The sequence below is a fragment of the Mustela nivalis genome, assembly GCF_964662115.1.
Source record: "Mustela nivalis genome assembly, chromosome: 2".
Lineage (NCBI taxonomy): Eukaryota > Metazoa > Chordata > Mammalia > Carnivora > Mustelidae > Mustela > Mustela nivalis.
In genome coordinates this window covers 43,003,784-43,024,357 of record NC_139021.1, presented here as the reverse complement: position 1 = coordinate 43,024,357, position 20,574 = coordinate 43,003,784, and the positions used below count along the sequence as shown (strand labels likewise).

General features: G+C 42.7%; 1 protein-coding gene across 1 annotated transcript in view; it reads right to left on the bottom strand.

Annotated features, from left to right (window-relative positions):
- Positions 1–2,710: 2,710 nt before the first annotated feature.
- The window catches only part of RUNX1T1 (RUNX1 partner transcriptional co-repressor 1), a 130,213-nt gene continuing 112,349 nt past the window's right edge, over positions 2,711–20,574 (bottom strand). Inside the window, 2 exon segments of the mRNA XM_082719647.1 lie at positions 2,711–6,528; positions 18,782–18,972. Of these exon segments, the coding sequence (XP_082575773.1) occupies positions 6,253–6,528; positions 18,782–18,972 (467 nt within the window). The 3' untranslated portion in view covers positions 2,711–6,252.

Below are 20,574 nucleotides of genomic sequence, written 5' to 3'. Positions count from 1 at the left end.
GGTGTGTTACACAAATAAGTTAAGAGAGAACTGTAACAATTGTGTGTTTGTCGCCAATAACCATAGTCCTCCCATCAAGCAGTGAACCAAGCCGTTCCCTCACTCCTTCAGCATCTGCGTCTTCTGATGTCTGTAAGCAGTGGTGGCACGGCCTCGTATCCCTGCCTGATCAGCTGCAAATGGTTTGGTCTCCCCTCTTCACTCCCTCAGTCAGTTAAATCATTTCCCTGGCGCTCTGCTCCTCCAGCCAATTTGTTCATTTCTGGGAAAACCGGCACCACATCATTCTAGCTGCAGACTCACGGTTGTATTCACAATTAATATTTATTGAGTGCTAACTGGGTGCTTGGCCCTGCACGAGACCCTGAAAAGGGCTTCAGTTGCCATTGATTTAGGTACGGACCGCCACGGTGTCAGGCAGCCGTGTTCCCTCCACTGTCTCAGATTCCCACTGGGTCATTTATCTCTTTCTTGACACTCCAGTACAGAACTCCAGCAGAACACTGGCATTAAGAACTAAGAGCAGATATTACTTTCTCTTACCTGTCAGGAGTTTCCCCCCAAAGGTTATTCTTATTATAGTAAAATAGACCATTTTATTGTCTCAATCGTAAGTTCTCATGACACTCCAAGTATAATGTTGAAGGGTTTTCAGCAAATACCTGAACCTCAAAATTCCAAAAGCAAAGAAGTAATGAACTTGGCCCTATATCCCTGCTCATACAGACTGAGAGGTAAGACGGAAAAAAAAAACAACCCAAACTGTGTTTGTCTGACTCAGTTTCCCCAGTATGACTGAGAACAGACTGACCAGGGACAGATTTGAGCAAACACAACTTTATTTATTCACCTTGGAGTAAGGGTATATACACCCATACAGAATAGTGCCCCTTTGCTCACTCTTTCCCCACCCACTGCAGAGAAATAGCTGTATGTTCTTTCAGGGTAGACACATTCTTTTATAATATCAAATACAACATTAACACTTGTAGAAAAAAATGGGGTCCACCACCTAGAAGTCTCTGGATTTGCTCATATTTTTCATATAAACTACAAAGCATTTCCCATTTGTCCAACATATCCATTAGCATGAAAATGTCACAGAGGTGTTTTCAAGAACCACTTTTAAGGGAACTATTTCAGTGGGTCCCATTTCTGTTCTTGTCTGCTAATTTCTGGCCTCTTCCACTTTGAAGAGAAAAAGAAAAAAGGTACATGAACATATTAAAGGATAGGCAATTTAGGACAGGCTGGTTTGTCTTTTGTGAAAATAAATAATTAAGTATCCAACCCTACTGCAAATGGGAGGGTTTGGAGGTTTCCGTTATGAATTAAAACTTGTTTCTCCTGTTTTTAGAGTAAGAAATGTGAGAAAAACCACATTTCCCAGGAAGATGGGTTTGAGAATCTGCACCCTAGGACAGGAACCCAGCTGGCTCATAGAGGAGGCTGAAGAATGGTCCCAAGACACCCTCCCATTTAACCAGCATTGACTTTCATGCCCTCTCTCCAGACACAGCCTTTTTTTTTTGCACAGACTTGGTCTTCCTGTCCCTTGCAACTATTTTTTGGCCCACAAAGTCGAGAACGTTCAGAGGGGAAAGAAACTGCTGCTACAATGTGGTACATACATTACTAAAACAGAACAAAACAGAACAAAAACAAAAACACGAACCAAAACGAAACTAAAATCCTGTGGTTCTGAAAATTACACATAAAAATGAGCAGGGTTCATGGGGTGGGGGCAAGAAGGGTTAGGGCTTCAAGCTCCGACCAAGTTTTTTTAACTAGAGCACGTGAAAATCCAGGTCCGAGAGGAGGATTCAGACGTCCTGGCCAAGTTAGAGACTGCCACAGCTGACGGTAACAATGGACAAAAACCAGAGGGAAAATGCTGGCTCTGCTTTATTAAAGAAGGATGTCTGGTGCGGCAAACGGCAGCAAGCTCTGCCTCGGCTGCCGGGCTGATCTGCTGTGCCCAGGGAGCTGAGCAACAGAAGAGCCAGAGCCTCCTAAGTTTGGGAGGAACCTTTCTGGAGAGGTGGCCTCATGTAGGCGTTCATTTCTAATTTCATGAAAATACAGCCAAAGGGCCTCTGTGGCCCAGTCTATGCAGTCGCTAACCTCAGCCAGACAAGGGCTCCGCTCCTCTGGAAAGATGGAATTCTCCCTCCACACCTCTTGCCTAGGTAGCATCCCTGCTTCACCCACCTGACTTTTGCATTGTTCTGACATCATTCCCTGTTCACCAATCACGGACAGGCCAATTCCTGTTCCAGAGGCACGCTTCATAGCTGGGTGGCTACACATGTGCATCAGCCCCTCGGGAGGACTGACTCCCAGGCTGGGGCTGCAGGGAGGAGCGGGGGTGGGGGGTGAGGAGAGGGGGGCGGGGAGAGTGGGTGGGACAGCCATGGCACACACTGAGAAGGGAGGCAGAGAATACAGATTTTTTTTCAACTTTTTTATTACACAGTAAAGAATACAACAATACCTGAATCATACTTTAAAGATTCACAGGTTGACAGACCATACATTACAGTCCAACTAAGGAAAAAAGGATAAACAAGAAACCACAGTTCAGACATAGTAGACTTAAAAGCTCAAGAGTATGCTGACGAAAGCATGATGCCTAGACCCCGCCCCCCAGTGTTAGTCTACCATTAACTCGTGGTACATGTCTGAATTAAGTATTGCACAACAACTTTAATTTTTCACAATAATGTCGCAGAACCCAAAATAATATTTAAAAAAATTACTTTAAATCTGCATTTCAACAGTCTCCAATTTTTTTCTGTCCCTTGAGGAATTCGGACAATATGGAGTCGCTTTCTTTCCCTAAGTATTCCAGACGTAGGCATGCTTTGCATAAGTAAACCAGCCTTGAAATTTTTAAATCCCCAAGACATGCACCTACACATAAAAAAAAAAAAAAAAAAAGTTAAGAAAAAAAATTTAAAAGACAGGTGGCCCTGTCACACACAGTCTCATGACAGAGAAAAAGAGAAAGAGAAAAGAGTCAGAGACAGAGATAAGAGATAGAGGACGCCCTATTCCTATCAGCGACCACCATTCAATTCTATCCAATGAAGATAACTTTTTTTTTTAAAATGTGTTATACCTACAAATTATACTCTCACATAGCCTGTATATAAGTGACAAGCAAAAAAGGAAAGTAACAAAAGTTTTCTTTTCTTTCTCTTCTTTAGGTTTATGAGGTCTGCATTGTTACCAAGAAGTGATATGGTTTGCAGCTGTATGAGCTTAACTTTTGGTATCCTGGTTCTTTTGTGCCCATTTGGTTTGACTAGACCAGTTTTTGTTAGCTACTGGTGCAATATACATGCTGTCAGAGGTAGAGTGAGACTTTTTGCCACTGAGGAGAATGTAGCAAAACAGGAGGAGAGGAAGAGGAGGAGGAGGAAGAGGGGAAGGAGGAAGAGGAATCAGAGATAGAGCTCAGAGTTAGGGATTTTTTTGTATTTGTTTTCACTCAGGGTGCCCTGAATTAAAAGTAATGAGACGTACTGTACTAATCCTTATTTTACACACTAGTGTTAAGAATAACAGTGCTGTTTCACATACATCACAGCTTCTAGAGATAAAGACGTGTGGGTATGACATACCTCATTTTTGGGATTATTTAACCCTTCGTAGCCTAGAACATATAATAGCTCTGTAAGAAAGGACTGTCCAGTGTCACAAGCAGACTAGAAAGCAGAGTGAGGTCAAAGGATTCTGGGAGCACCATGATAAAATATAACCCATTCGGAGCCTGGTTATGTGCTTTCATTCCACTCGAAGCAGGTGTGCTGGCAGATGGACTTCCAACATGCAGATAGATGTATTTATTTGCTCATCAAAACTTTCTAAACTAAAAAGCCGTTAAAAAATAACACCACCCAAACAAAATTAAAACCAACTTGTATATGAAAAGAGATGGGGGGGGGATGCTAAAAATGTCAGGTTTGAGAGGCTTAAAGAGAACCCATTTAGAACTGCCTCTATGCAGTTACTTAAAAACCATTTAAAATCGTATCCAAGGGCGACATTAAAAAAAAAAAAAAAAAAAAGAATAAGGAAAGAAAGAAAAAAAAGAAAAGAAAAACCAAAACAAAGTTAATGGATTGCTTTAGATTTCTAAATAAATGCCTGTTGTGTGTATGTATGTGGAGAAGTGTCTTCCCAGCCTCAAAAACTTTGGTTGTCTACACAGCCTGCAGCACTGCTGACCTTCTCTAAAGCACACAACCACATCCTGGGCTACTGTTTTCAAAACTAACAAGTAGTTCTGGTCTGGACCCTGGACAACGAAGGGTTAATGGATTCACACTATACCTTGCTGAACATGTTTAACCTGCTGATCATTTGGAAAGTAGTACTGGTGCTTTTCAAAATTCCGATTTTGGTCCATCAGATCAGTCTTTGGCTGACTTCCCTTTTTGTAAGAATACTGTATAACCTGGCATTCAGCAGTGTTAAAGCTGTCAGTCTACACCTCAGCATTTGGAGCTCTAATGATTTATCTTTTTTTTTTTTTTTTTTGTAAAATTAGAAATACTTAAACAACCTTACAGCAATATGCATGCACTGTCTTTTTTTTTTTAAGTAGGATATCTTGTTATTTTATTTTTTTTAAAAAGTCCCTAATAATGATTTTTCAAAAAAAAAAAAAAAAAAAGGAAAGGAAAATTCCACTACTACTCTATGCTACAGCTAAACTTGGTGAAATGGCTCTAGCATATTTAAAAGTTTGCTCAAAAAAAAAAAAAAAAAAAAGCATGCCTAGGGAGTCATCATGACAGTGCAAAATACATTTATGTACATCCCTCTTACAAAAACACCAATATGTTAGCATTCCGTGAAGCATGCTGGTTTTCAGGAAAAAAAATCCTATAAGAGAGAAATAGCAGCTCCGAAAGATAGCCTTTTTTTCTTTTCTTTAGGACAACCAAAAAAAAAGAGTCTTTTTTTTTTCCTTTTTTTTTTTTTTTTCCGAACTACTAGAGAAATATCACTAATACATACAGATATAAAAGCAGCATAGAAAGATACAGGTTTCTCACCAACTAGGAATAAAGAGACTAAATGTGGGCATATGGTTAAACTACAATGCATCTTCACATTTGTCCAACACATTTACAAGAAAAACACCATTGGGAAACCTCACAGGACAGAAGTGTTTTAACACCAAGAGAACTACTAGTTTTTAATTAAAAATCCAAACAGGGTGGGGTTGAAAAAATTTGGAAAGGGGCTGGAGCTGGAGCCACCATTTTTTTTTAATTATTTTTCAATATAAAAATGAATGAGCTGGAATAGACCCAATGTCTTACTCTGTGGAACCTTGCAAAAGTGAAGAAACGTTGAAGGGTTATTTAGGGCAGCTGGCTGATGTCAAAGCTGCCAGAATGCTAATTAACTGCAGGCTGAGTCTCTTACTTTGTGTGTGTGTGTGTTTGTGTGTGTGTGTGTGGTGTGCATGTGTGCTTGTGTATATATATATATGTATGTATATATATATAAAAGGAGCCTTTTGTACTATGGCATTTTTTTTTCTTGCTGCTGTATTCATACATCCCACTGCAAATCATCTTTCATTTTTCATTCTGTTGACCTGGATATTATTATTTCTTTTCAGAAACAGGAAAAAAAAAAAACGAACATCTGTGTCTCCTTCCAATATGCTACACATCTGCGCGTTTTGTAGCGGGTCTTCAAAGTTCAGTTAGCAACCCACGGACGCCATTCATCTTCTTGTTAAAATGTCTACCGCTGTAGCCAATGCTCATGCCCTTGAGGGTTTTCCTCTTTTTTTTTTTTTTCCATTATTGTATATAAAGAACATTGTGACTTTTAATATTAGCATTTTTGCTTTCAACAGCAATTAGCAATCTCTTGGTTTGCTGTTTGGTAAAGCATCGGTTAATGAGGTCACCTAGTTTAAAATCCCAGCTACTGGAAAATAACAGGGAGGAGGTCAAATCTATCATTTCATGTTATATTCTCTGCTCTCTTTTCAGTTCTCTAAGGAAAAGATATCTTTGTTATCCACAATAAGTCATTACGACCCGTTACTGGCCCTCTGTTTTACTACTACCTCAAGATACAGTTAGGTCCTCTCTGGCTGAAGTACTGAAATAGGATAGTTCATCTAGAAACAAACAAAAAAACAACTTTGAGCATCTGAGGACGAGGAATTGGTTCCGTGTTGGTTGTGTTGTCTTTCCTCTGACAGTTCTGAGTTCACGTCTAGCGAGGGGTTGTCTCTATGGTAGAAGGGGTCCCCGGGGTGGTCGACCTCGGGGTGGCTGCTGGTGGTGTGTCCATGGGGCTCCCGGCCCCGCTGTTGGGCGTGACGGAGGAGCTGACTGCGGGCGTGTCCCCCTGCTGCTGGGCCTGCAGGGTCTGTCCGCAGATGTGGTGGTGCTTCTCCCAGTCTTTGTGCTGGCAAAATGAGCCACAGTACCGGGCTGTGTTACAGCCGCTGCAGGTTTCGCTTGCTTTGCGGCCGCAGTTCCAGCAACTCTACAGGAGAAGGCAGAAGAAAGTGAAACCCTCGATTAACAAACACCTCGCCTGGGTCACGGTCTGACACAAGACACTGGGCAGCACTGCCAGCTTCCTCTCGAGGACTTTATGGTAAGAATGAAGCCTCCGGGGCCATGTGTTTGTGTGCACATCAAACAGAAGTCTACTGACGACTATTCCAGCTAACAAACTGGTTGAAGCTCATTTCTGCGTTTACTACAAAATCCCCCTTCCCTTCCCATTTGGCTCTCTTCATAGTGACATTCTCAGTTCACCCGCACCAACAATCGCTACATCTATATTTTGTCCCTTTCCAGTACGAAAATCACCATGGTGAGACATAAATATACCGCTCCGGCAGGATCTAGAGGGAAGGAACTTCTAACTGGAATCACGAAGGAACTATGAGAACCGTGTATTAGATTCAAAGAAGCCCCAACAGCAGATAGGGGACTGCTCCATCTAGCAGACAGAGGTGTGCTCCATCACAGACCAAGGAGAGTTCTTCCCACTGCACCCGTCACTCAGTGAACCTGACACACACACAAGAGGACAAGCTGAAAACAAGCCCCTCCCTTCAGCAACCTGGAGAACAGGATCCTTGGTTCTTCTCTGATTGACTCAAAGCATCCAGAAAAGTGCCTGCTCTGTAGTAGGGCTCAATTAATATCTGTGAAATGACTCAAATCAGACTTTACCTAGAGATTATGTAATCTGACTTGGAAACATGCAAATACTAAAACCAAGTGAGCAATGGTTCTCTTTGCATACAATGCATTCCAGCAGCTGGGGGTCTGCGGCAGCAGCTTTTGTTAGAAAAGTAGAGGAGGGGCACCTGGGTGCCTCAATGGGTTAAAGCCTCTGCCTTCGGCTCAGGTCATGATCCCAGGGTCCTGGGATCGAGTCCCACATCGGGCTCTCTGCTCGGCAGGGAGCCTGCTTCTCCCTCTCTCTCTGCCTGCTGCTCTGTCTACTTGTGATCTCTGTCAAATAAAAAAAATAAAATCTTAAAAAAAAAAAGAAAGAAAAGAAAAGTAGAAGAAACTAACAACTGGTGAGCCCACAGCCAATCCCTGGAGCTGCTTTACCAGAGCTGAGTGAGAAAAGCAGAAATGCGGTTGCCTCTAAGATTTAAACTTTGAGATAAACACATCACGAATCAGAGCACAGACACACCAGAGACAGAAAAGCACATGGATGAGAGGGATCGTCCGGGACAAAGGAAGGACAGAGCGGGCAGGGGCCCTCGCAGGAAATGGCGAGACCTCCGGGAGCCAACTTTAAATGTCCGTGGTTCCTTTGACAAAACCATTCCCAGTGTGAAACGCTCTGCCGAGGGAGCTGAGCATTGTGCCATTCATCTTTTTTATTCTTTATCTTCTTTGGTTTTGATGCTTTTCTTGCAAAACAAACTTCTGACTATACGATGGTAACCCCACTGCTGGCTGGTATGTGGTTGGGTCACGATTAAATTACCTTTTTAAAGGCCCTGATATATGTGGATATTCTCCCTCTCCCCACTGTGTCGCCTGCGTTGATTTTGCTTCCAGCTTGCTGGTTGTATGGCCTAAATCTACTAAAAACACCCCAGCAGAATGGCAGTCCGTCAGCCTGGTGCATATGGTTTTACCAATGTCCAAAATACACAAAGGGATTTTTAACAATCTAATCCTGCTAACACACAAAGGGGCTCCTACAGGCTTTTAAAGTGCTGGGAGCCTCTAGACTCCGGAACTCTGGTTTAAAATGTAGAACTCAGCTCGACATTCTTATTTTTTTTTTACCATTCAGAAATTATGGCCCATTGAAGGGGGGGCAGGGGCGGGAATTTAAGATCTCAAACTATGGTCAGTGGGAGGTGTTTCAAGTGAACATAGCTGAGGAGATTTAGAAACTTGGTTTGTAGGTGAATGTCATAACTACAAATGGAATTAAAGCAAAGTAATTTTTTTTTCTACTTTGATTTAATTTATCCAGGAAAATATTTCAAGAGCTGTGTACCTCAGGATCAGAGGCTTCTGCCATAAGTTAGAAGCCCTTCTCCGTCAAAATTAATTCAATCACATGGTGTGTATAATGGTCCTTAAAAAAAGCCATGAACGACATGAGCCTGGCCCAGCCTTCAGAGTAGTGAGGTATGATGCTCAGTGCCCACAGTGAAGTTTACTTCCTTGAGGTTCAGGCATTTAGAATAATGCCAGCTGGATCCTGGAACAAACTCAGCAAATAAGCAAAATTCCTCAATTATATCAGAAAATCCCAATTAGGGAACAGAGACCTGGATCCAGAACAATATTTTAAGGAAATTAAACATCTAATCTGAGTCAAGTGGCTTCTTTAGGAAATAGCCTGGTGTGAGTCTTATCCTTTTTCTGGCAGAGGCACAGTTTGGCAGACACAAGGGTGGTAACTGCCCAGCACTGCAGATTGAAATCAGATGTAGGCAACCTTCTCAATTTAAGCTGATTCAACACACAGACTAAACCAGGTAATTACAAATGCATGTGCCGGGGAGTGGAAAGAAGGGACGGAATGGGACCTTCTTTATTTTTTAAAGTGTTTTCAAAGATGGGAACAATTTTATAAATAAAAAAGTGGAATGATGCCAAATATAGAAACAGATGTTTCGGATCATGAAGCTGCTGGGAATTGAGCTTTCTTGCCTAGCGTCACTGGGTTCTGACCCAGGATTCAAGAGCTCTGGCTAGTTTCACCTCTATTCCCATTCCCCAAAGTTGTTCGATTCCATTCACTGACCACCCACTCCCGGGACAAAAACAACCTTGGGCTGTAGGAACGTACAACAAAGAGCAATTCAAATGAGCGAGTGCGGGCAGGGGAGGAAGCTACATGTCTTTATTGCTCTTAACATGGCATCGCAATGAATGTGCAGGGGAATTTGGCGCAAGTATTCCATTTACAAAAAAACTCCAAAGTGCGTATTCCTTTTTAAAAAGCTCATTAGAAAACAGACAAAGCAATTTCTTTTAATACATTTCTCCAGTGTGGCTCTCCTAAATTTCCTGTTGGCTCATCCTTACTTGCAAAACTGATGCCTGAGTGGCACTGGGCCACTCAACCGTCACACTTCCGGGGACAGAGGAATGTGGAGAATCTTGTGAGTAACCTAATTTGGATCATTTGAAATTTCTAAGGTTTCTGCTGTGCACAAAGGTGGAAAGTGCAGATTGTGTATAATACCCAGGGGGACGTCAATGGTTTAATCTAGTTTTACATTTTTCAATTTATGCTTTTTTATAGTCAGGCTATTATTTCCTCATAGTTGTTTCTTTCTTCTTTCTTTTCTTTTTGTTTTTCTTTCCTTTCCCTCCCTCCCTCTTTCTTTCTTTCCTTCCTTCCTTCATTCCTTCCCACTCTCGATTCCTTCCTTTTCCTTTCTCCCATCCATCATAGAACTGCATTTCCCTCTCAGACCTGTAAAGAACGATGCCGGCAACTGAACTGCTGTGACATGTAGAAGGCTCAAGAACACTATTTCAGGGGCACCTGGGTGGCTCAGTGGGTTAAAGTCTCTGCCTTCGGCTCGGGTCGTGGTCCCAGGGTCCTGGGATCGAGCCCCGCATCAGGCTCTCCGCTCAGTGGGGGGCCTGCTTCCCCCTCTCTCTCTGCCTGCCTCTCTGCCTACTTGTGATCTCTCTCTCTGTCAAATAAAAAAATAAGAATCTTAAAAAAAAATACTATTTCATAACAAATGTCATTCTCCAAATCCATGGCACTTTATAGTTTTCCCTTATTTGTGATATTATTATTCCCTTTCTGGCATAAAGCATATTTTTCCCCTGATCTGAAAAATGGGAGTCAGCCATTGACCAAAGTTAAGGCTGTGACTCAGATGAAGAGCATGAGGCTGAATGAATCCCTCCCTTTCACTAAATGTGCTAATACTACGGACAGAAGGGGAAACAAGGAACTGAAGCTCTGAAATGCCCAAGCTGGGTGTCAAAGATGATTGCTACTTTGTTTCATCCCAGTGTTTCTCTTCATCCCTGAGAACAAAATTGTCTCCTTCTTCCTAGTTTAGATGGTGCTGAGAATGGTCTTTCCTAGCCCTACCTGGAAAAAAATATATCCTTTCTGGTTCTCACAGTTGGAAATTCTTTTTCCAGAAACCAAAACACTTTCTCCTGATTACCTTAAGTTTCTCCAGGTCTGTACTCACCTACAATTCTCCAGAAAAACTCTTGCATACAAATGAGGCTCAAAGAAGAAAGTCGAATGACTACAATTAAAATTCCCCAAATGTAAAGAGCTCTGCGACACATGGACTTAAATCCACAGGAAGATCCACCTTGTACATTGGCATTGCACCGTACAGTTGAAAACCACTTTTGAATACATTCTGCAGCCTGGGAACCTGAGGCCCAAAGAATAAGTAACTCTTTCAGGAAATGACCTGCCGAAAGTTTGCAGATACACAGCTGAGGTTTGATTCACCCAGGCCTTTGGAATGCAAATCAAACACATTCCCCAAAGTGCCACACTCTGGCCATTTTGGATTACTTCCTAGAGCCTGTTTCAGCAGGAATAATGTTAGCAGGGTACTCCACTCCTGAAAGCGGACATAAGTTGGTGCAAGAAGCTGGAGCACTGAAGACAAGGTATCATGGTGTGCCATGTAACTGTCTATATCGCTTAGTGGCCTCAGAACTGGGGGCGAGGTACTTAACCCCTTAAGCGACAGTATCTACAACCAGGATGATGTAATTGCACAGTTGTTTAGGAAAACGTCAGTGCAGAATGTAATGACCCTTGGCACTGGCTGGAAGAAAATGACAATCTCAATCCTTGAGGGTGCGATCTTTAGAATTAGAAAGCCTGTGGCCTCCTGCCTCTCCCCACAGGCACTGACAGCTGCATAGCAAAAAGTATCAGGGGGCGCCTGGGTGGCTCAGAGGGTTAAGCCTCTGCCTTCAGCCCAGGTCATGATCTCAGGGTCCTGGGATTGGGCCCCACCCATCATCATCATCATCATATCATCATCATCATCATCATCATCATCATCATAGGGCTCTCTGCTCAGCAGGGAGCCTGCTTCCTCCTCTCTCTCTGCCTGCCTCTCTGCCTACTAGTGATCTCTCTGTCAAGTGAATAAATAAAATCTTAAAAAAAAAATCAACTTACTTCCATCAGTGACTACTTTTTCTGTACCTTCTCTGTTCTCAGACCTTTGAAAGACTTGCCAGTATTGACCATTTCCTCATTCCTCCTTTCTGAGTTCCCCCTGTTCAAATTCCCTCTTAACTTTTGTGTTGAGATACTCAAATTCTGTTGTTACACAGAATTTGAGTATCTCAACACAAAAGTTGTGACCTGTAACCTCTTTTTTCTGTTTATTCATTTCCTGCTAAATATTTGGCAGGAGTGGGTGCCTGGGTGGCTCAGTCAGTTAAGCAGCTGCCTTTGGCTCGGGTCACAATCCCAGGGTCCTGGGATGGGGTTCCACATCCAGCTCCCTACTCAGCGGGGAGCCTGCTTCTCCCTCTTGTCTGCCGCTCCCCTGCTTGTGCTCTGACAAATAAAATCTTTAAAACAACAACAACAACGAGTCTTTGAAAATAATAAACAAACAAACAAACAAATAAATAAATGTGGCAGGAGAGGGAAGCTGGCCTAAAGAAAAGAAAATCTTTTCCTTCCTCCCACTCTCCCTTGTCAGCCCTCCTCATGGTTTCAAGTACCAGCTGCAACAAAATGACACGCCAACCTGTTTCTCCAGCCTTTATTTCCTTCCTGAGCTACATTGTGGAACTCCATCCATCATGATGCTCCTGTCACCCAAGTCAGTATTCCCTAAACCTGCCTCTGTGGTGTCGTCTGCTTCAGTCACTGGCAATAGTCAAGTTCAAGACTTTTGTCATCTTACTAGAAGCTCCTCTGTCTTTGCCCCCTGCAATGACTCAGGGCCAATCCTCACAGATCTTGGCTCCATGGTCTCTCTTCCCAGCTTTCCAAGCTCATAGTTACTATGCAAGTTCCTTCCCTGCCCTTCCTGGTAGAATAGCTTCTTAACTGGTTTTCTATTTCTCTCTCTTATACACCCTGTTCACTTGGAAGGTTATAAAATACTTCTACTCATCTGCGTGTCTCAACAACCTTACAGACTGAGACACAGAAACATTACCCTGGTTTTACAGATATGAAACCCAAAGCTCCAAGAGGTGAGCCACTCTAGACCATTCCAGGTCCAGTGCTCCATCGACTATACCGTGAACATCTATGGATGCAGACAGCTGGCCGTTTAATATGAAAACAACAAAAAATCTTATTGTAACACAGAATCACAACAGCTTATGCTCTGAGAGCTACAAATTGTTCTGGGGATCAGGGGGTCTGACAGGATCATGGGGGCCTTATAGAAACCATGATGCGAGGTTCCTGGGCTATAACTGTGTGGTAACTGATTCTAAAGTCTCCACTGAGGTCAGGTTTCTGTGGTTTGGGACATATGGCACAGAGTCCACTGGGAGTGGTTCCATTAATTAAAGAAGGAGTAAAGAAGATGAAACCCCCCCCCCCGATGAAACATGCTCACACTGTCAGGCTTAGCAGGTTCTGGAAATATAAAGCTTAAAGATTTGATCAGTGTTTCTCTTTAAATGCAATAAAATTGTCCAACTTCAATGGAAACTGTGCAGTTCTACACCTCTACAGGAATAATAAATAAAGGCCGTTTTAATCTGGGCGGCGGGGGAGCAGAGGGAGACTGATACCAATTTGGTGGCTTAAACCTCAGAACTATTAATACTACAATTATTTACTCTTTGTTTGCAGTCATTCACTTTGATCCCCTAAGCTAGTACTGGTTATGGGTATCAAAGAAGAGTTACAGCAGGTTCTTAGGAAACAGGCCCAATCTGACAATGTTCATTGGGAAAAAACTATACAAGGATGAGAACCAAATATGAACATGAAAAAATAAAAAAACTAAGATGAACAGATTTGGCAAATTCCTTTTTTTTTTTTAAATTTACGCTAATGCTGGCAGTATATTCTAGGTTTATACGTTAATACACTGTAAGAGAGAGAAGGAGAGAAAGCACAGAAAATACCATACATTTTTTAAAGGTTTTATTTGAGAGAAGAGAGCATGAGCAAGGGGAGGGAGCAGCAGACTTCCTGCTGAGCAGGGAGCATGATGATGTAGGGGTCCCAACTGATCCCAGGACCTTGGGACCATGACCTGAGCCTAAGGCAGACACTTAACTGACTGAGCCACCCAGGAGCCCCCAGAAAGTATCATATTGCTCAGATGTCTGTCCCAAGTCCAGCATCATTCTACCAGAATAACAATGACTAGTCTATGAACCCAAGTTAGAGAACTAGTTAGGAATAATCTGAAGGAAGTCCAATGAGGAAGTAGATACACTGATATACAATCAGGAAAAAAAAAAAAAAAAGAAAGAAAGAAAATTCCCCTACTGCCATGTGGCTATTAAGAAGGTGGCCTCAGAGGCAGACAGCCTGGGCTGAGGGCCAGCTCACACTTACTGCTGAGACCCTGAGTAGAGAGGCCTACCGGCCCGAAACTCAGCTTTCCTCGGCTGCATAACAAGGACAAGAACCCCGTCTACACTACCTGGGCTCCCAGGAAGAGTCTACCATGCCTGGCAGAGTTAAACATTCACCGCAGGTCTGTTGGTCTTGCCTCAGGCCAAACAAACTTCCTGCCACCCCCACCAACCATGCTGGCATGAATTTCTGTGTGCCGGGGGCAGCCTGCTGTACGGGACTGACCGGTCCTGGCGAGAGCACCCCCTTTTCCTCTGCGACGAGTCCCTGTCTAGATGATAAACCACATGGCCCCCACAACAGATGACACTTGTGTCTATTCGTTCTGGACTCTACACATTCCTCTTGCTCTTCTCTGCAGTTCAAGGTTTTCAATTCCAGTCTCCTCCTGGAATTTTTCCACTGCCTACTTTTCAGAACCACTGGTTTTCCTAAGCGGAATGGGCATTAGTAGGTCCATTTTCCATGTGTAAAAACAGGTAGAAAGAGGAAGGTTAAATTCAGAAATCCCAGAAATAATCCTGGGTGCCGGCCCCTAACACAAACTGCTCAGAAGAAACTACCAGATCGAAAGATCTGGTCTTCAGATGCAGAAACTCAGACTCTGTCCTGAAGTCCCTAACAGAGGGAAACATAGTATTTTGTACATTTATATTCCCTACATATGCCTTTTTGAAGATTCAGATGAGATCAGGTATGATCTAAGTGAGAGATGGGTACATGTCTAGAATGGGAGGGGGCTTCAAAGTAAGGGAGAAAAAGACCGGGTTCAGTCAGAAATACAGTGTATCTGGAGATGCAGGACTGTGGTAAACAGGAGCAGATAATGAAGTCTTGCATTACAGCCCTCAAAACACTCTGAATTAAAATGCAGTGTCAAAAAAAATCCTCAGAACACTGTGTGTCAGCTCTACTTCAACAAAAAACAAACAGACAAAAAAACTTTGAAACACCCCTATGAGGTAAGCAAAGAACATCTCATTCCTTCAGAAGAAATAAAGGCTCACAGAAGGGAAAGAATTCACCCCAGGACACCAGACAGGGTAACTGAGAGGGAACCAAGATTCAGGTCCTCCTCTTAAATTCCTTCTACCCCATGCAACTGCCTGGGAGCTTTGCTAGCAAAAGATGGCCATCAAATCTCCTGAGCGTGGCCCTGTAAATGGTGTGACTTTATAACTCATCGTACAAACCAGAACTCTCCAGAATAAAGGGGACCACTCTGTAATTACAAGGGACAACAGGAGTAAACCAGGACTGCGTCATTCAAACTGGGAGGTATGGTCACCCTGTACCCTGCCTTTGTAGTCTACTATCCTGATTTTCACATTGAACAGTACAAACTATTTAAGACTTTGTGCTATTTACTTTTTAGGTTCACAGAGGGGAACTGTCTAGTTGGATTCAGTCACTGACTGAGCTTCTTACAGTGTTTTAACCTGTGTTGTTTATGCACCCCAAAAATGAAGGTTACCTGTTCTACCAACTTTCTCCCCCAGAGGAAAAACACACCCTGGGCAGATCAAAGCCAGTGAGTTTCTGAAGACTGTTCAAATAGGATCACCTGACATGTGTGTCTCCAACCCCTCTGACTGGACACCCTCCTCTTCCTTGATAGCCCCCGTGTCATAATATCCTGTCCATTTTATCTCACGGGTTCCCAGCAACGGTTACAATGGATACAATTTCCTCCAACCCCAGTGCCTCCAACCATCTTCATCCCCATCTGTCTCCTGAAACAGATTGGTCCCTCCTTTTCGTTTCCTCTCATCTCTCTCCACTCTGCAGCCTGAATGAGCCGTCCCAAACCTTCACGAGCCACATAGCCCTCCTGCTCTCAAAGCCTGACACGGCTTCTTTCTCCATCTTTTCTCTTCCTACTGCACGGAGGTACTGACGTGCTCCTTTCCCAAGAAAGCAGTGCTGAAGCGGTGAGGCTGGAGGGAAAGGAACGCAGCTGCTGACCAGTTCCTGACCAGTTCCTGACTCTTATAATTTAGTGATGTGCCTCCTCTATGCACTGTATCCTACATAAGAGCATAGGTACCCTCAGCGTCTAGCAACCTCCCCGACACAGAATAAAGCTCAAAACTTTGCCGTTGAAAGAATAAATGAATATGTGGGTATGAGTAATGTAGAGTTGTAGGTATTGAATCACAAACTGCCCTGGGCAGGTCACAAACATGCCTTTTTTTTTTTTGAGGAATGCCCATTAATTTCATAGTACAGTTTTTAAATCAATGATTCCTACATTTAATGGGAATTTTTTTTTTCAACCAATTACTATGGCAGTGAGACTGCCTATGTATTTTTTCTAAAGAACAAAGAACAATTTGTCAAATTTCTACAGCACTGGTGGGTCTTATCTGAGGGTTGAGCAGCTAAAATTCAAGAAAACCCCTGGAACAGAAGAGAGTCCTGAGAAGTTCCTGGGCTCTCTTCTCTGCTGGGCCAAGCAGTCCTGGCCTAAGAGATGCCCACCCTGGGGCCAACCATGGGGAAGGCTGGAATAAGGAGTTAGACCCTAGCTCAAGGAAATCAAAGTTGTTCTGCTTCTGTCCCAGAGGGGCCTATGGAGCTTTCTGGACCTGAGGTGACTTACAAGCATCACTGCTGGGGTGACTTTTATCAGGTCATTTCTATGAAAAGGCATATATTCCACAATGAGAGGAAAAAATTCACTAAAAAAAAACAATATGTTGGATTCAAAGTTTTGCCCTCACTTCTAAGTTAAAAGTAAAGAATCCCTGTAGGGGAAAATAAAAAAAGCATTTACCTATAAATTTGGGCATAAGATAGAGCTGACTAAACTTACTACCACCAGGCACTCTGACTATTCCCAGACCCTGTCATTCCTCAGAAGAAGTCCAACATTAATTTAGGGCTAGTGGATTAACTTCTCCGTCAAGTCCTTGGTCAAACCACTTTTATAGTATATTTGTGTGTGGACTTATGTCCAAGTCTGGAGGAGTCTCAGCTTCATTCCAATGAAATCTCTTCTACCTTTTGCTCTCCTAGCCTCAGGAAAATGTTTACATTGCTTTTGAAGAAAAGGAACTCAATTATTGGCGGGATCAAGTCCCCCACACTGACTCTAAGTCTTACAAGAGGTAATGCAGTTTAAAGAAATCAGACTTAAGTTGCCTCTCAGATGATCTGCATCCAAAAATGACTGTAATGATCCTCACTTCAATAGCGCTAAGTCCTGGTGTCAAGAACTTGGATTTTTCTGGATGGATGTCAGGAATAAAGATACAAAGCATTTAGCTCCTGAAGGAATACAGCATGCTATTTCCCAGATACAAAGACTTAGTTTTTCAATCTCTTCCTAAACATTCATTTGGTGGATATTTTGTGGTGGCCACTACAAAAATATTTTGTAGGCCACTACAAAATATCCCTACCATACAGAACAGCCCCAAAGTGTTCTTGTGTAAGTGATGTTTTAGTGAAGGCAACTACTGTGTTTCATGGTATTACTAACTTAAATGGAGTAGGACAAATTCTCTCCAAAGGATGTTAATAGAAATTAAAACAACAACAACAACAACAGCAACAACAACAAAACACAAAACAAGGTCCTTAAATATTTTAGCCACAAGATGCCAATAAAATCGAATTTATGTCTAGCTTAATTCAACAATGGAAAAGTCAGCAGTTAAAGAGTAGATAAACTTCCCTTTGTCCCTCTTTTCCTGAGAAACTTTCAAATGTTGAAAATCAATTCCTTTTGTCCCCTTGTTATTCATCTGCTACACATTAAATAGAAACTCTGGGCATTGAGTGATTCCCGCAGGGTCTTTCATCTACAGAGAAGCCTGGTACAAATTAAATTCTTACTCTCCCTCACAAATTATAGATATGTATTGTAGTAGGCCAGTGGACGCTTTTGCTAGTTCAGCTCGGTGAGACTAGCTAACTATAGTCCTTTATCTGAAGTTACCCTGGGGTGGGGGGTGACTGTGGGGCCACATTAATTAATTCATGCAAAGTATTACCACGTTGTTCTGACTTTCCAGGCTCTATTTTAAAAAGCATCCTGGTAAGTACCGTGTTTTAGTTACTTCCTAGATCCTTGAGCCATTTGGGTTATGGGTATGTATTTTAATATACTCAGGTAATACCAAATAATATTACCTCCAGTGGCGATGTGATCTATGAAATGACGGGCATAATGGTTATTATAAAATAACATGGAAAAACAGATTGTGCGGTGGATCTCAGAAAGGTTGAACTGATGCAGACGCCGTTTTCCTACTGGAATTTAGGGCCCATAATGAAGGGAGTGGCTGCGATGCCAGCCCCACAGTAGGACTTTGGAGAGCATGTCTGCACAGGGCGACCCTATGGAACCCCTTCTACAGAAAACCACACACAGACGCTGACAGAGGCACGCGCACACAGCCGAGTCCGGAGCCCTAAACAGTGCGAGGAAGTTGTGAGCATTTCCCTTTCATCTGTTATCCACCAAAGACGTTAAAAACCCTTCTTGGCAGAGTTGTCCTTTTGGGTCATTAATAAAGACATCTGCTCAAGGTCTTCATGGATTCCACAAGTGCCAGGACTCCTCCCAAATTATTCTAATTTCCACCCCCACCCCAGAGATGGGTTTGTCTACAATCCAATACCCACTTTTATTGGGGACCTCCTGGACTCCAAACCGAGAGCCCGCGTTACGGAAACGATCCGCTTGCCACGCAAGCTCCCACCAGCACCTCACCTCGCTCGAATCCTCCTGCTGATTGATGACGGCCAGCGCGTCCTCCGCCGCCTGCCGCTTGGCCTCCGCCACCGTGCGCTCCATCTTGGCGCGCTCGGTCGTGATCATGTCATGGGCTTTCCGCTCGGCCTCCGACACCGCCTTCTGCAGCTCGGTCATCGCCTGGCGCTTCACCTCGTTGACCGCCTCCTCTGTGTGCCAGGAAGGCCGCACCGGACAAGAGAACATTTCCCTGTTAGCGCAGGACCTTGGCCACTGACCGCCGTTAAACACAATTCTAGAGTAGGAGCGTGACTCCCATCGCAATTATTGGACAGTTCTCCTGGCTGCCTAAAAACGAGCAGCTTTCTGAAATTCATTTAGGAAAACAAAGGGTGAGTTTGAGGTTTTTTTTTTTTTTTTTTTTCTTTAACATGCGTTGTCTGGGAATATTTTTTAAACTACTACTGCATCACTACAACTTTTCTATCAAACTAGTACCTCCAGAAATGATTAGGAAACCAGACTTCAGTAGCTAAAGGACGAATACCACTACCAGAAATCTGCCTAGAATAATTCAGACACGTTGAGGTGGTTTGCTACAAGGCTATAGGTTAATATGCACATAGGGAGTCCATGTTCAAAAGCTTTCAAAAGAAAAGAGGAAGGGGATGGATTTTACACATATACACATCTAAGGGCTAACAATTGTTTTGCTGGTGAAACACAGCACAATAGTGAAACACACAGCAGTATAGTGAAGGTAATTCACACGGCAATTATGTCAATGTAGACCTTGCAAAGAAAATCCAGGATGAAACAGATGATCTGGCTTTTCTTTTTCCTAAGTCATTTCCCGAGTCATGTGGACTTATGCCCTTAACGGGCTAGCTAGATGGTAGGGTTCTGTAAAAATCATTTTCTCATTTCCCAGTTTTAAGCCATTGCCCATCGACTCCATCAAATATATCCACAGCTTTACATAACCAACTGTTGCACTAGACAAATGTAATTGAATCATACCAGAGGCCAAAACAATCAGGCCTGCCTACAGACCTGCAAGGTGTCAAATCAGCTCTTTATTTTTGGCTGTGGAAAGGGTGCAAAGATTTGACTAATGTACAATATGAGATTGACAACTAAAACAAGTAATTTCCATTTAAAAAAATTAACTGTTCTAATTAACAAGGGAAAATATCCTCCCCCTAAATTAGTTTATCTAATTTTCATCTTTATTCAAAGCAAAATGACAATGATTAATTGAAAATTTAATAAGCAGTAATTATTAACTTGGCAAACCTAGTACCAATTAACACTCTATTAAAACTAATTATGACATGTTTCATTCAAGTGTTTGCACTTAATTGTTTCACCCACTTAAAAAGCACCTTAATTAAATGTTCTGTTTAATTAAAAACATAGATTCCTAATAAAAAAATGTTTTACTGTAGATTAAAAATGTAAGAGATGCAAATATTCCTAAGGTTTCTTAAACTTCAGTGGTTTGTTTCACACATCTAGAGCCGTGGTCTGGAGGACCATCGAAAGCTCTCCACTTGTAATTAGCCGGCATGACTTCCTGTAGCCCAGGTCACTTCAGTCACAGTATTTCTGAACTTCTTTCTTTTGTAATGACTGTCTGCTAGGTTTTACACACTAAACTATAAGGGAAAGATCCAGACCGGAAATATTAACCAAAATATGTTAAGCCTTTGTTGGTTGCTCTAAGATATGCCTTTTAAAACCTGGATAGAAACAGCACCGCACAGAGCTTGTAGGTCTTCACCAGGAGGCGAAAGGATGCCTTTATTACC